At 42.4% G+C, this 14,536-nt stretch overlaps 1 protein-coding gene across 1 annotated transcript in view; it reads left to right on the top strand.

The window, feature by feature from the left end:
* Positions 1 to 13,425, top strand: part of PHLPP2 (PH domain and leucine rich repeat protein phosphatase 2) — a 66,916-nt gene extending 53,491 nt beyond the window's left edge. The window contains exons 13-18 of the mRNA XM_029925815.1: positions 1,361 to 1,523; positions 1,737 to 1,867; positions 2,490 to 2,600; positions 3,430 to 3,624; positions 5,285 to 5,516; positions 8,582 to 13,425. Of these exons, the coding sequence (XP_029781675.1) occupies positions 1,361 to 1,523; positions 1,737 to 1,867; positions 2,490 to 2,600; positions 3,430 to 3,624; positions 5,285 to 5,516; positions 8,582 to 9,736 (1,987 nt within the window). The 3' untranslated portion in view covers positions 9,737 to 13,425. The remainder of the gene's footprint in view (positions 1 to 1,360; positions 1,524 to 1,736; positions 1,868 to 2,489; positions 2,601 to 3,429; positions 3,625 to 5,284; positions 5,517 to 8,581) is intronic.
* The last annotated feature ends 1,111 nt before the right edge of the window (positions 13,426 to 14,536 follow it).

The raw sequence follows: 14,536 nt of genomic DNA, 5'->3' as shown, positions 1-14,536 counted from the left end.
AGTATTTATGGAGGCGCCTGGGTGGCTCAGTCGGTTGAGCGTCTGACTTCTGCTCAGGTCATGATCTCATGGTTCGTGGGTTCGAGCCCCGCATCAGGCTCTGTGCTGACAGCTAGCACAGAGCCTGGAACCTGCCTTCAGATTCTGTGTCTCCCTCTCTCTCTGGCCCTACCCTGCACGTGCTCACTCTCGCAAAAATAAATAAACATTTAAAAAATTTTTTTAAAGTATTTATGAATTTTCTAGCAATAGACATTATTTATGGTATAGGGAGGGGCACAGTTGGTTAAGCCTCCAGTTCTTGATTTCGGTTCAGGTCATGATCTCACAGTGCATGAGCTCAAGCCCTGCATCAGGCTCTGTACTGTGTGGAACCTGTTTCGGATTCTCTTTCCCTCTCTCTCTCTTCCCCTCCTGTGCCTGTGCTTGCTCTCTCTCTCTCTCTCTCTTAATAAAGAAATAAACTTAAAAAAATTGTTATGATACATGGAAAGGGCAGGATATAAGTTTTATGTAAAGTAAATATGCATATAAAAATTTTGGTAGGAAATTTTATATAAAACAGATATGCATATGAAAGTTCTGATTTTGAATCTCATTTAGCAAAACAAGAAAAGTAATTTCAGATTGGTGGTATTGTCGATTTATTTGTTTTCCATACTTTCTCTCCACCTTATGGCAGTTTATTTTTATAATTTTTAAATCAATAAGTTATAAATAAATCAGAGCAGTTTGTAATAATGTAGATAACGATGTTAGGCTGTCTGAAGACATTTTGCTTGCTGTGTAGAAAGCTTTGTTCAGTCCCACAGAACAGTGCGATTTGCTTATAGCACAGTCTCTGGCACTGGCTGTACATTTAGGAAGCACTCATTAAATGTTTCCTGAAGATGGATTATTTTATGAATAGGTAACTGTAGAAACTTAACACTGAATGGAATCTTAGTGATAATTTAGTACTTTACAGCTGAGGACATTGATACCCACTGGCATTAAATATCACAGTAGTTTCCAACGAGTCAGTGGCCAAGGAAGTACCATAATCATCTTCCAGTCGTAGGCTAGTGCTGATTCAGCCACTTCCTGTAAGTCAGATAATGTTGGTACCTGCAAGATGCATCGGCCGTAAGAGAAGCAAGGGAAGCTTCAGTCCTTGAAACACAGTGAGAGGCAGATGAGGCTGAGATTCAGCAGGAGCAGTCACCTTGGGGAGCTGTTCCCTTTGTTGGTGTCTGATTGTTTCATTCTGACCAGTCCTCTGGCAGCAGACCAGGTCGCCGCTGCACTCTGTGTGGCTGCTGCTAACTGGCGTGGCAGCCGCTCGTTTTGAGTGTGTTGTGCTATGCTATTTGTTTTTCAGCAAACTAAATAAATTGGAGCAGTTGGAGGAACTGAACCTAAGTGGCAACAAGCTTAAAACCATTCCCACGACCATCGCCAACTGCAGAAGGCTTCACACCCTTGTCGCACACTCCAACAACATCAGCATTTTCCCGGAAATTCTGCAGTTGCCTCAGATCCAGGTACTTTTGTGTGCTGGGATGGTGTCCTGCTGGAGAAAGGGCAACGTGTTCTCTTCTCATAATGGAGAAACAAATGGCAGTTTGGGATCACAGTAGATTTCATGGGTTCCTGGGAAGTTTCCTTTGAGGATATAGTAGGGGACTGAGCATTAGAGAGTTACGAATGCACCCTCTGTGATGTGTCTTCTTTTGATTTCTCCTTTTTCCTCTCAGTTTGTAGACCTAAGTTGCAATGACTTGACAGAGATCCTGATTCCAGAGACTCTGCCTGCTACTTTACAAGACCTTGACCTGACCGGAAATACAAATCTGGTTCTGGAGCACAAGACACTGGACACATTTAGGTAGGAAAAAATTTGAAATTGAATCCACATTTGCTCTTCGTTCCACCAGCCATGTGTGGATCTCCTAAAGGTCTGTGGAGATCTTGATTAATTAAAGGATAGAATGAATTTGGCCATAAAGCCCGTCAGCTCTTTCGTTTAATTCAGTTCTGGATGGATGTTGTATACAGGAGACAGCCCATTTATATCAGAACTCAGCCTCATGGCTACTGCTGAGCCGTACACTGAATATTTTTACATAGACATCTAAGGTGACACTGAAAACGTTACATTATGTCACCGAAGAAATGCAGGCTCATTCATTGCACCAAGACTTCATTGTATCACAATATTTATTTAAGTAGACACTTGCCTAAAACTTTGAAACCTTTATTGTGCTTAGTTTTTCACTGAAACGAACAGTATCAGTTGTAGCAGTATCTGGCCCCCGTTTCTTCCTCCTGCCCCTTTCCTTTCTCCTTCTTCTGGCCAGTGGATCCGTACACTACTTTCATTCAGTCTTCTGTAAATGAATCTTGGTCTGTCAACACATGATTTTATAAAAACATATTCTTGTTAGGGTAGCTTTTGTAAAACACAGAAGCATATGTGGTTTAATCTTCCCTTCCTGCACTTCCCACAGCCATATCACAACCTTGAAAATTGATCAGAAACCTTTGCCAACCACCGATTCTACAGTTACGTCAACCTTCTGGAGCCATGGACTGGCTGAGATGGCAGGGCAGAGAAATAAGTGAGTATCTTGGCCACGGAGAGAGATAAAAAAGGCAGCCCCTGACATCTGATCTGATGCAGAAAGGCCGTGTTGTTCTCCTGTGGGACATAAACAGATCATAGAAGGCCACCATTAGAGAAGATCCCCGTGAGACCGTGATGCGGTGTGACAAAAACAAGATGAATGCACAGTCCTCAAAATACCAGACAGTCCCTCTCAGGGCTAAAATGGTGACTGCTACTTTCTTTACCAATTACAGCTTTATCCTCCTGTTAATCTTCTTTCCCTATAGATAAGATTTACTGAGATAGCCAACCACACAGTGGCCCCATGTTCTGATAGCACCCAATCTTGGATGATCCCCCATTTCATTAGACCTTCCCCAAAATGACCCAACAAAAGCCCAAATCCTGTAGTAGATTCTCTCCAATATGCTCTTAACCTGTTCACCCCTGAGTCCCATGGTGCACATTCTCTCTTGCTGCAAAGGCACCAGAAACCCACCTCGTTCAACCGTCGTTGTGCTCCTGGGGATCTTTGGCTGAAGGATGTTGGCCATACTAGTTGTCACTCACTGCTAAGGGAAAACATTTCCTCTTTCCAGCCTGTGGCAGGCATTGGAAGGCTAATATGCACTGCTTTGGAGTGGGGCTGAATTCCCCCGCTTCTTAGGACATCAGCTCTTTCAGATGCTACTTAATTATCTAATACTAATTTCATGTGTAGATGAGGATTTACTACTGTTCTTTCCACCCTCAGTTAGTACTTCTCAAAGAAGGCTCACTGGAGAACAGTCCTTTTACCCGAGTTTTCTTCAGTGCTTGTTTCTCTCATATCTGTGTTATAGGCTGTGTATATCTGCCCTGGCTGTGGACAACTTTGCGGAGGGAGTGGGAGCCGTGTATGGCATGTTTGACGGGGACCGAAACGAGGAGCTCCCGCGCCTGCTCCAGTGCACCATGGCAGATGTGCTTTTGGAAGAAGTACAGCAGTCAACAGCTGACACTGTTTTCATGGCTAACACCTTCTTGGTATCTCACAGGTAAGAAGGTGTGTTGAATATTCCCTAACTCAGTTCTGCTTTTAGAAAAATAAATCTCACTAAGCCAGAAGGTCAGGGTGTAAATTACAGGTACAGGGTCAAGGGGAGATTTTGCTCCTCCTGCTGTGACTCTTCTCTGTATGTCAGCACTGAGGAATGTGGGGACTTTAATCCTTTAATGAGCCTGTGGAGCCATCTCTTTTCTGAACCCAGAGGCTGCTGAGAATCTGGGAAGCCCAGAAATTGTGAGCATAAGGTTGTGTGTGTACAATGTATAATTTGTACACTTAGAAGGAAGACAGCATAAGCTTTTGTAAGAGTTGTCACAATCAGCAACCTACAAAGGGTTAAAGCACTTACCAGATTTGTGTGTTTAGAATACTTCTTATTGGAGGCTGACCAATTAATCTTCTAAGCCACGTAGGGGCAAAAACTCTATATAACCAAACTACTGAAAATCTCTTAGTAGCTAATACTGCATCTTGTGTATCAGGTGGGCTGTGTGAAGGACACGCACAGCTGGCAGGTGGGGACCTTGTCTCACTGAGGTTGAGATGGACTAGCCTGGAGCCCAAGCTGGGTTTCTCTCTCATTATAACGTCAACCAAAGTGGCTAGGAAAGGAATCTGTTTTTCAGTAATGGATTGAGCTAGGAACTTGGCAAAATAATGATTTAAGAAAGAGAGCTCGGTTTATGTATGAAGCACCTCCCAAGAGCCAGCCAGAAGACCAAGGCTTCCTTATACCATATCTTTAATTTTCCAAACAAGCAAAAGAGGTAGGTGTTTCATCGGGGAAGTTTCTCAGAGAAATACCTTGCTAAGGATCCTCGATGGGCACATGTCAGAGCTGGAATTTGCAACCAGACCTTTCTCCTAGCACTTGCCCTGTGCTTAGTATGTGTGCTGTGTGCTAGGGGATGGAGGCCTTGTCGATGGGAGATCTGGACGGAGGAGTGTGGTCCTCCTTTGGAGGAACGTACAGCTTGAGTGAGTGGTTGTTCCACGAGCAGCACCCTCAGCATCACCAGGAACTCGTTAGAAATGCAGATTTTTGGGCCCGCCCCTTACCCACTCAATCAGAACCTCTGGGGGTGGGGCCCAGCAGCCTGTTCAAACGAGCCCTCCAGGTGATTCTGATGTGCTGAAGTTGAAAGTGACTGAATGAGGTCACTGTAGTGTAGGATCAGACCCAAGCAGAAGCAGTAGAGAAAGCTGTATGTTCATTTTCTCCCCTACCCCCAACCTTTTTGTAAAATCTCTTTCCTCAGTCCGCTGAGCATGGAAGACAGAACTCTTCACCGTCATCTCCTGTAGCAAGAGACTGCCTTTAGGTGGATACGGGTGAGGCTGGCTCACAGTCACGTCACAGAGAAACAAGGAAATCACGGACCTGAGGGACCACCGCTTATTTCTAAAACTAGCTACCATGTCTTTTGCTTCCTTTTCTTTCTTTCTTTCTTTTTTTTTAAGTTTGTTTATTTTTGAGAGAGAGAATGCATGACCAGGCGAGAGGCAGAGAGAGAGAGTGAGAGAGAATCCCAGGCAGGCTCTGCGCTGTCAGCTCAATGCAGGGCTCGAATTCATGAACTGTGAGATCATGATCTGAGTTTAACTGACTGAGCCATCCAGGCACCCATTTTCCTTTTCCTTCTTAACAGAAAATTGGGAATGGCTGGCCAGAAGCTGGGCTCCTCGGCTCTCCTTTGTTATATCCGCCCTGACACTGCTGACCCAACAAGTAGTTTCAGTCTGACTGTGGCCAACGTTGGCACGTGCCAAGCAGTCCTGTGCCGCGGTGGGAAGCCGGTGCCGCTGTCCAAAGTCTTCAGCCTGGAACAGGACCTGGAGGAGGCTCAAAGGGTGAAGGACCAGAAAGCCATCATAACTGAGGTGAACTTCACTCTCCACTCGTTACTTCTCCCCAAATCTAGTGAATGCTGTTCTGCATCCAGGGAGTGAAGGTCCATTTTCTTCCTAACAAGCCTTGTAAAATTGTATCTAATCCAGATAATAGTATTAGAAGAAAATCTGAAGAGCAGTTAATGACTAGCAAAAAGAAAAGGCAAATTAGAAATGAAAAGGTGTCGTTTGCGATTCATCGCATGGATAGCTGGCATATAAAATGAAGGTAAATGTCTTCCTGGTTAATTTTTAATTCTTCTGGTTTGTTACTCCAAACAGAAAAAGAAAAAGTCCTACAGTTTGACATCCCTGTTCTGAAATGCAAAGTTTCAAAATATTTTTCCTGTTTATATTGTGTGTGGCTTAATAAACTCTGGTGGGGGCTTTGCTTTTTATTTGTTTTTTATAATGAAGCATCAGTAGCTCTATTTGATAGCTTTTCTCCTTTTTTAGTAGTTCGAGTAACATTTTTGCTTTCAGAGAGACTTTAGCAATTGCATATGAACACTGTTTACTGCAAAGCAGAATTCTCGGATGCTTGGCCCATTTTTAGGTGTGTGTTTATTGTTGAGTTTTCAGAGTTCTTTGTATATTTTGGTACAAGTCCTTACTAAACATCTGTTTTGCAAATATTTTCGTACAGTCTCTGTCTCTTTTTACTCTTTTGACAGTACCTTTTGCAAAACAGAAGCTTTTAGTTTTAATGAAGTCCCGCTTACCAGTTTTTTTCTTTTCATGGGTCATGCTTTTGGTGTTTACAGTCTCATTGCCATAGCCAAGGTCACCTAGATTTTCTTCTATGATATCTTCTAGAAGCCTCATGTTTTAATTTAGGTCTGTGATCTGTTTTAAATTAATTTCTGTGAAAGATATAAGCTCTGGGTCCCAGATTCCTTTTCCCTTTTTTGCATGTGGGTGTCCAGTTGTTTCTGCAGTCATTGAATAGACTGTCCTTTCTCCATTGAGAAACTGCCTTTGCTCCTTTGGCAAAGATTAGGGGACTGTAATTGTGTGTCCGTTTCTGAGCTGTCTGTTCTGTCAGAGTTCTATGGAAGGGTTATGCCAATTAGACTCCATCTAAGGAACACAAAACCAAAAAAAGTACCATTATAATGTGGGTTGATCTGAAGAAGCTTCTGGAAAGCTGAGTGAGACATTGCTCTTAGGAAGGTCTTTCGGTGAAAACAAAAAGAAAAAAGATAAGTTTATGTTTGATTAATCCATTTTTCCAGAATTTAGATGATTTTTCCTGAGTGTGTCCTCAGCAAGCAGGAATTATTCTTACAAATGTTCGTTTAACCACAGATGTTTATCATTTGGTATGCACTTTACTCCTATTATTTTATTTCATTTTCAGAATAATTTGCATGAAAGAGATGTTTTTATTTCCATTTTACAGATGAGGAAAATAAAATGTAGAGTTGGTGACAAATTCTGGTAAATGAGATAGCCAGGATTGTCACCCAGAAAGTCACTGCAGCTGTGAAACAAATATATTGAGGACTTCAGAGGTTTTGTTTGATTTTTATCTTTTTTTATGTTTATTTATTATTGAGACAGAAACAGAGTATGAATGGGGGAGGGGCAGAGAGAGGGAGACACAGAATCTGAAGCAGCTCCAGGCTCTCAGCTGTCAGCTCAGAGCCCAGCATGGGGCTCAGACCACAAACCATGAGATCATGACCTGAGCCGAAGTCAGACATTTAACTGACTGAGCCACCCAGGCACCCCTATCTTTTTTTTTTTAGTGCTTATTTTTGATAGAACAAGTGCAAGTGGGGGGAGGGGCAGAGAGAAAGCGAGACACAGAATCCAAATCAGGCTCCAGGCTCTGAGCTGTCTGCACAGAGCTTGATGCAGGGCTTGAACTCACAAATTGTGAGATCATGACCTGAGCCAAACTCAGATGTTCATCTGACTGAGTCACCCAGGCGTCTCTGATTTTTACCTTGCAAAGAAATCACCAGCATCTAGGATTATTCCTTTTCCTCTACCTGTAGAATTCTGTCAGTTGTGACTTGATCTGCTGTTCTTTCTTCATACAATCCTAACAGTAGGTCAATTATGCTATGGATTTCAGACTTTACTTTTCTAAGCTAAATAGCTTTACAGATTATTTAATGCTTTAGCTACAAAGATTCTCAGCCATTTAATATAATATCTTCCTGAATCTTTTTAGTCTCATATGTGCCTTTAATGAGAGATAACTTTTAGTGAACCCCAAGTTTTGGCCTCTGTGAAAATACTAGTGATGGAGAATTAATGACAGTTCTACCTATTGTTTTTCTTTTCTTTTTTTTTTTTAATCTTTATTTTTGAGAGAGAGAGAGAGAGAGAGACAGAGACAGAGTGTGAACAGGGGAGGGGCAGAGAGAGAAAGAGACACAGAATCTGAAGCAGGCTCCAGGCTCTGAACTGTCAGCACAGAGCCCCACATGGGGTTTGAACTCACAAACTGTGAGATCATGACCTGAGCCAAAGTCAGCAGCTTAACTGACTGAGTTGCCCAGGTGCGCCTCTACTTATTTTTTTCTAACAGATACTTCTCTATTTAAGGACATGCTGAGGCCTGTGCTTCATTTGAGCGCAAATCTTTTTTTTTTTTTTTTAAGTTTATTTATATCGAGAGAGAGCAGGGAAGGGGTAGAGAGGAGGAGAGAGAGAATCCCAAGCAGGCCCAACACACGGATTGATCTCAAATGGTGAGATCATGACCTGAGCTGAAATCAGACGCCTAATTGACTGAGCCACCCAGGTGCCCCGAGAGCAAATACCTCTTGAGATGGAGATGCCTTTTAGCCACTTAATTTTAATGGATTTTAACTTCAGTCTTGTGAACTTTTTGGTATAATAACCACAGGATATTTTGTCCTTTTAGAATTCTGTACATTTATTTTTGTAAGTCCACTCAAATTATAGAAGTCCTGAGAAAAACTGTACAATATGTCCGTTCTCTTTTATTGTGGAGCCCTAAGGCAGTGTGATTTAGAAAGATAAAAAATTGTACGTCATTATTGCTTGTTTCTCAGAATTTGCATTCTGCTTGTCTCTAGGACAACAAAGTGAATGGGGTAACCTGCTGTACCCGGATGCTGGGCTGTACATACCTCTACCCTTGGATCCTCCCCAAGCCCCACATATCTGCCACTTCACTTACCATTCAGGATGAGTTGCTGATTCTGGGAAACAAAGCATTGTGGGAACACTTGTCATATACAGAAGCTGTCAATGCAGTGCGCCGTGTGCAAGACCCATTAGCAGCTGCCAAGAAGCTGTGCACATTAGCCCAGAGCTATGGTTGTCAGGACAATGTGGGGGCGATGGTGGTTTATTTGAACATTGGTGAGGAAGGGTGCACGTGTGAAATGAACGGGCTCACCCTCCCAGGTCCTGTGGGGTTTGCCTCAACCACCATCATCAAGGATCCCCCTAAGCCAACCACTCCTTCCTCCAGTAGTGGTATTGCCTCTGAGTTTGGCAGTGAGATGTCCACGTCAGAGGTGAGCAGTGAGGTGGGGTCCACTGCTTCTGATGAACACAACACTGTCGGCCTGGATACCGGCTTGCTTCCAAGGCCAGAGAGGCGCTGCAGCCTTCACCCAACACCCACGTCTGGGGTTTTTCAGCGCCAGCCTTCTTGTGCAACTTTCTCAAGTAACCAGTCTGACAATGGCCTGGACAGTGATGACGACCAGCCTGTGGAAGGAGTCATAACAAATGGCAGCAAGGTAGAAGTAGAAGTAGATATCCACTGTTGTAGGGGAAGGGATCTTGAGAACTCGCCCACTCTTACAGAGAATTCTCATAACCCATGTCCCGAAGAACATGCTAGAGGATCATTTTTTGGGATCCGAAGACAGAACAGTGTGAATAGTGGCATACTTCTGCCAGTAAACAAGGACAAGATGGAGTTGCAGAAGTCACCTTCCACTTCCTGCCTTTATGGAAAGAAACTCTCCAACGGCTCCATTGTGCCCCTGGAAGATAGCCTGAACCTCATCGAGGTGGCCACAGAAGCACCCAAGAAGAAGACTGGCTACTTTGCTGCCCCGACACAGCTGGAGCCAGAGGACCAGTTTGTAGTGCCTCGTGACCTGGAAGACGAAGTGAAGGAGCAGATGAAACAGCACCAGGAAGGCAGGCCCGAGCCTGAGCCCAGCGAAGAGGATCGGACCGAGCTCCCGGAGGAGTTTGACACAGCACTGTAACCCTCCCCCCGGAGCTGTGGTGTCAGGGAAGGCTGTGTAGTGTTAGGGCAGGGATCCTTCTAGAGGCATTTTGCCTCTGCATTTCTAAACCATAGCTGAGGGGGTTAGAACTTGGAGCCAAAAATGGTGAGAGCTATCAGGGTCTTGCTCCAGATAAGCTAGTAAACACCATCAGTGTTAAGTTTCACATTTAACCTGCGTTGGAATTCCCAGAGTTACTGGGAAGAGAGCAGATGTTCTTCTGTGTCAGTCCTACCACCTGCCATTAACCCTTTCTTTCCTAGGATAATTTGAGAATTTGCCTGCCTGGGCAGGAAAGGGGCTATTTCTGTGGAGGAAATAACTGAAGATTGATTCTCTTTACTAATTGCTGCTGATGGATCTCTGTGACAGAGAAATCACCTTATATCTCAGCCCAACTGACGGGATGTGATGTGACTAGTCACATGGCTTTTCATTCTTCTCTACGAGAATACAGCCTTTCGAAATGATGTTTATTGGAAATGTAGAACCAATCAAACAGATAATTTATGTATGTAATGTAACGAGAGCACTTTTCATTGACTGTGAACTTTTTATTTTTGAATCTGCACTCGAGCCAATCTTCCTAGAGGCAGCCTGGCACCTTTGTCCATAGACAGAGTGATCATCAGGTGTTGGTGCATTCTGTGAGGGGACTAGGCAGGGCCCTGGGAAATCACTGAGCTGTTGGATGTCAGACTGTGAAAGCTCCTGAGAAATTTGGGGGGAGTGGGGTCTTTGGGGACAGAAATGGGAAGGAAAAAGGACTAAGACGATGTCCCCCCTCCCCCCAAATCAGAAGAAGAGAATAACTCCTTGACAAATGTGGCACCTGCGAGGAGTTGCCCGGCAGATCTCTAGAGAAGTATTTGGGGGTTGGCCTCTTCCCACAACATGTGACGGAGTTAGCCGGCAGCCTCCTCATGTAGGGCCAAGGCTGACGTTCTTGCATCCAAGTCACCTTGCATGTAGCAGGGGACTCTGCACAGACTGACGCTGAATGCAAACAGATGGATGGATGAAGCGCATGGGTGAGACACGTCCCTTCTCTTAATCTAGAGCAGAGGGACGGTTTTCTAAAGTGTCGGAAAGGAGTTGAGTTCACCTCTTTCATGTTTAACAGAGTACTCTTCTGAATACTGCTTATCCACCTCACATGGTTTCAGAGCACTGGGCTCAATTACTAATAAAAGAAAGACTTAATTGAGAAAATCCTATGCTTACAGAAAAACTGGTTTACTGTATTTTTGCACATTCCACATAACCATAGAAAAATGTCGTTTTTTTCATTTTTCTGTTTTGTTTGCTGCCTTTTCCACTAGAAGATTTGCTTAGGAAAACTAATTCCTACTTATTCCTACAAAATTTGACATTGTTTGATTTTACCCAATGGGGAATGTGCTTTGAATTTTTTAGAATACTTTCACAATTAAAAAGAAATAGTGTGGGACCATTAATTTGTTTTATGAGAAAGAAAATGTTAAAGATAGATTTGAGATATATATATAGATATATAGATGTGTCTATATCTTTTGGGGTGTTTTGGAAGTTTTTGTTAAAGCATAGTAGAAAACCAGATGATCTGTCTGCAGATGGTTATATATCCTCATCTTCTCTGAGGCCCCATGGCCGTGTGTGCGTCAGTGGGGTACAGTCTTGGGGAACTCTGTGCCACTCCAATAGCCATCTATAGCTCAGCCCCTCAAAACCCTGAGTTTGAGTCCCCATATTGTCAGGAAAACTTCCATGTATCAAACTACTGGTCAGCTACTAAAAAGATTTAGAACTCAGGTCTTGATTTGAAGTGGAGAATATAATGGTTCATACAAAGTTTAGGTGCTCTTAGAAAGGGGGAACAAGGAGTATGTTGCTGCCCTATTTTTATATGGGAAAAAATGAAGGAGAAATGAAAATGAAGAAAAAGCCCAAGACAGTAGTGATGGGTAATGTGAAACATCTTATTCAGACAGCAGAACTTTTTAGTTACAGAATAGTGACGCTGTCTAAAAAAGGAAGTTACTTTGGGAATATACCACTTTCTTTGTATAGTTTCTTAAAAGTAGTCCTTTATCTCTGTGAACCCTTTACTTGTCTTTGTTTCCTACCCTACTTATTGTGAATACCGCGAAACCCCGTTTTGAAGTGACTTCACCAAAAGTAAATATATTTGCTTTTTCATCAGAAGAAAGTCTAAAATTCCAAATGTTCTTTTATGTGATAGATTTATTTTCAGGAAACATTAGGTTACATAGAAAACCTTTAACATAGACTGTACCAAACTAACTACTCTTTCCTGTAACTGCCTTTCATTCATTTCCCTCTATAATTGCTCTATATTAAAATAGAGGGTAAAAAGGCCATAGCCCATTACCAAAAATATACAGAACTCTTGACCTATATGAGGTCATTTACAGTCGTGTGAGCTGATTAGATTGTCAGGTGGTGAAATCCAGTAATCTGTTTCTAGGTGAATGTAAGCGCTTTCCCAGGACTTTACCCCGAGGATGTATTCCCCAAGTGGGCAGAGTACGGTTGATCTCTAGCCCAGAGATTCTGGCCTCTGCATGATTCTCAGGTCTCTGTGTGTACCTCCCATTTAATACAGAACTTTAAGAGAAATTGTAAAACAGTATCACTCCTGCTTCTGGGAGTAGTTCAGGAGTCCCATGGAGGAAGGAAAAACACATGAGTCTTGGCAGCCATGGTATTCTTATTTTTATCCAAATTGATTGGAAATATATTTGAAAATTTGAATGCTAGTATGTCATAAAGAGTCTACCATAGAGTCATTGAATTGACCTTCCTGATACAAGCGAGGGCTTTATTATAATACTACTGTAGAGTGTATGTGTGCAATAAGTTGATGAGTTCATTTTCTTGGTACAGAGAAGAGCCAACACAAGCAGCTTGGTAATCACTGGGTGCTATTATAGTTGTTTGTAGCGAGTGCTATTTTCCGGGAGATGGAGCCAGTTAGGTTTGGTTTATCTACTGAATATCAAACGATGCTCTTCTTTCCCTGTAGACCTTCAGCAAAAGCAGGTACTTGGAAGCCACAGGCTCACCTTCTCTATCTACTCAATAATTATTAATGAAGAGACCTCCATAAGGGAGCATTTGGCTGTTACCGATAAATGTACCAATTATTAGTCTCCAAGCCATTCAGTGATGTCTGCGGCATCACTATAGAACTGTGTTGCATCACTTTTTGCTTCCCTCTGGGTGGGGTCTTTTCAGACTCCCCCAATCACGGAGGCAAGTTAATCTTTCTCTCCAGTTAGTGACTCTTGCCCCATAGTTGGGTAAGCACTTCCTAGATTGAGAAAAGCAGCTACAGTAAATCCTGCTAGTTCCTTCATTTGGTGAGCATTCAATCACACATAAGCTCCTTGTATTCTGAATTTCATGCACTTCTCCCAGATGCTATAGGGTTTTCTCTCACTGTTGCCAGTGGATGTCATCCAGACAGTGAGTTCATATCTTATGGTTTTGTGCAATCATTGTTGTATTGTAGTCCTAAGACTCATGATAGTGTATTTTTGATATTTTTGAAATGTGTTAAATTTTTTAATTCAATAATATGAGCCAGAGCATGTTGCAGCAAATCTATTGTTTGTAAAAAATAACAATAACAATAATAAATAAAATAAAATGGAATATCTTTTTCATGGCTTTGTTTTAAAATGGAATACCTGTTGTTTTATAAATACTTTATTTTGGCATGAAACTGTAATTTTCTCTAACTTGTATGTAGAATTAGTTTCTTAACCAGAAGCACCTTTAGGATTTTTTTTTAATTTAGAGAAAGATAACAAATGAGACCACAGTCCATGACACTCATGAAGCTATAAGTTAAGGTAAGAGTAAATATTTTTGATCACCTCTTAAGCTGAAATAGCAATAAAGGTTTTTTACATTAAGAAACATATTCTGACTTGATTTATATGTTTAAAGAAATCCCAGACAGGAAACAGTCCTTATTCACATGCAGATTGTTAGCTGACTAGAGACAACTCAATTGTAAGTAATTTCCAGTTCTTAAATTGTACAGCTGATGATGACACAGAAGGGCCCATTGGATAATTCAGCTGTCTGTCATATTTGTCCTGATGTGACGGTTTTGGCGTCAGAACTTCAGACGTGGTGGTTTTGACTCACAAAAAGCCAATTCCAGTTAAGCCTCTAAATCGTCCTCCCACCTTCCTCAAGTTTCCTCCTTTCCTTACCTAGCAGAATGAATACTTTAAAACCTGGGCTCATCAGCTCTTCACTGAACACCTTCAGTGTGCTGGGCTCAAGGGATATGCTTTAATGCCTCAGTTTCTTGAGACACGCACCTCCCTATTCCAGGGTGGCAGAAGTCAAATCTCTCCATCGTGAGATATTAATTCCCTGGTACACCGAAGGCCACAAGAGTACCTGAGTCTCTCAAGATGTGTTCTGAACATATTGGGTGAGTTTTGTGCCTACTTCTTAAAAGATTTGACTTGAGGCTAGTTAAGTAGCCTTTCCAAGACTCAGTTTTCCTTAATCATTAAATGGAAACACCGTTTCCCATCAGTTAGTTGTGAGCTTGAATGAGATAGTGGGAATAAATGCTGCCTTATCCCAGTACTGGGTCTGGCATATGGTGAGCAGTCAATAGAAGGTCAGCTGTTAGGTAAGCCACTTAACCTTCTCAAACCTTCATCTCCTCATCTGTAGCCAAGTGAACAATAAGTCCTGATTTGCCTATCAGGCAAGTGGTAGAAAATAAGATAAGGTTTGCTAAAGCCTTTG

The sequence above is a fragment of the Suricata suricatta genome, chromosome 16 (assembly GCF_006229205.1).
Source record: "Suricata suricatta isolate VVHF042 chromosome 16, meerkat_22Aug2017_6uvM2_HiC, whole genome shotgun sequence".
NCBI classification, from domain to species: Eukaryota; Metazoa; Chordata; class Mammalia; order Carnivora; family Herpestidae; genus Suricata; species Suricata suricatta.
Note: the sequence above shows the minus strand (reverse complement) of the source record. Positions and strands in the feature narration are given on the sequence as shown.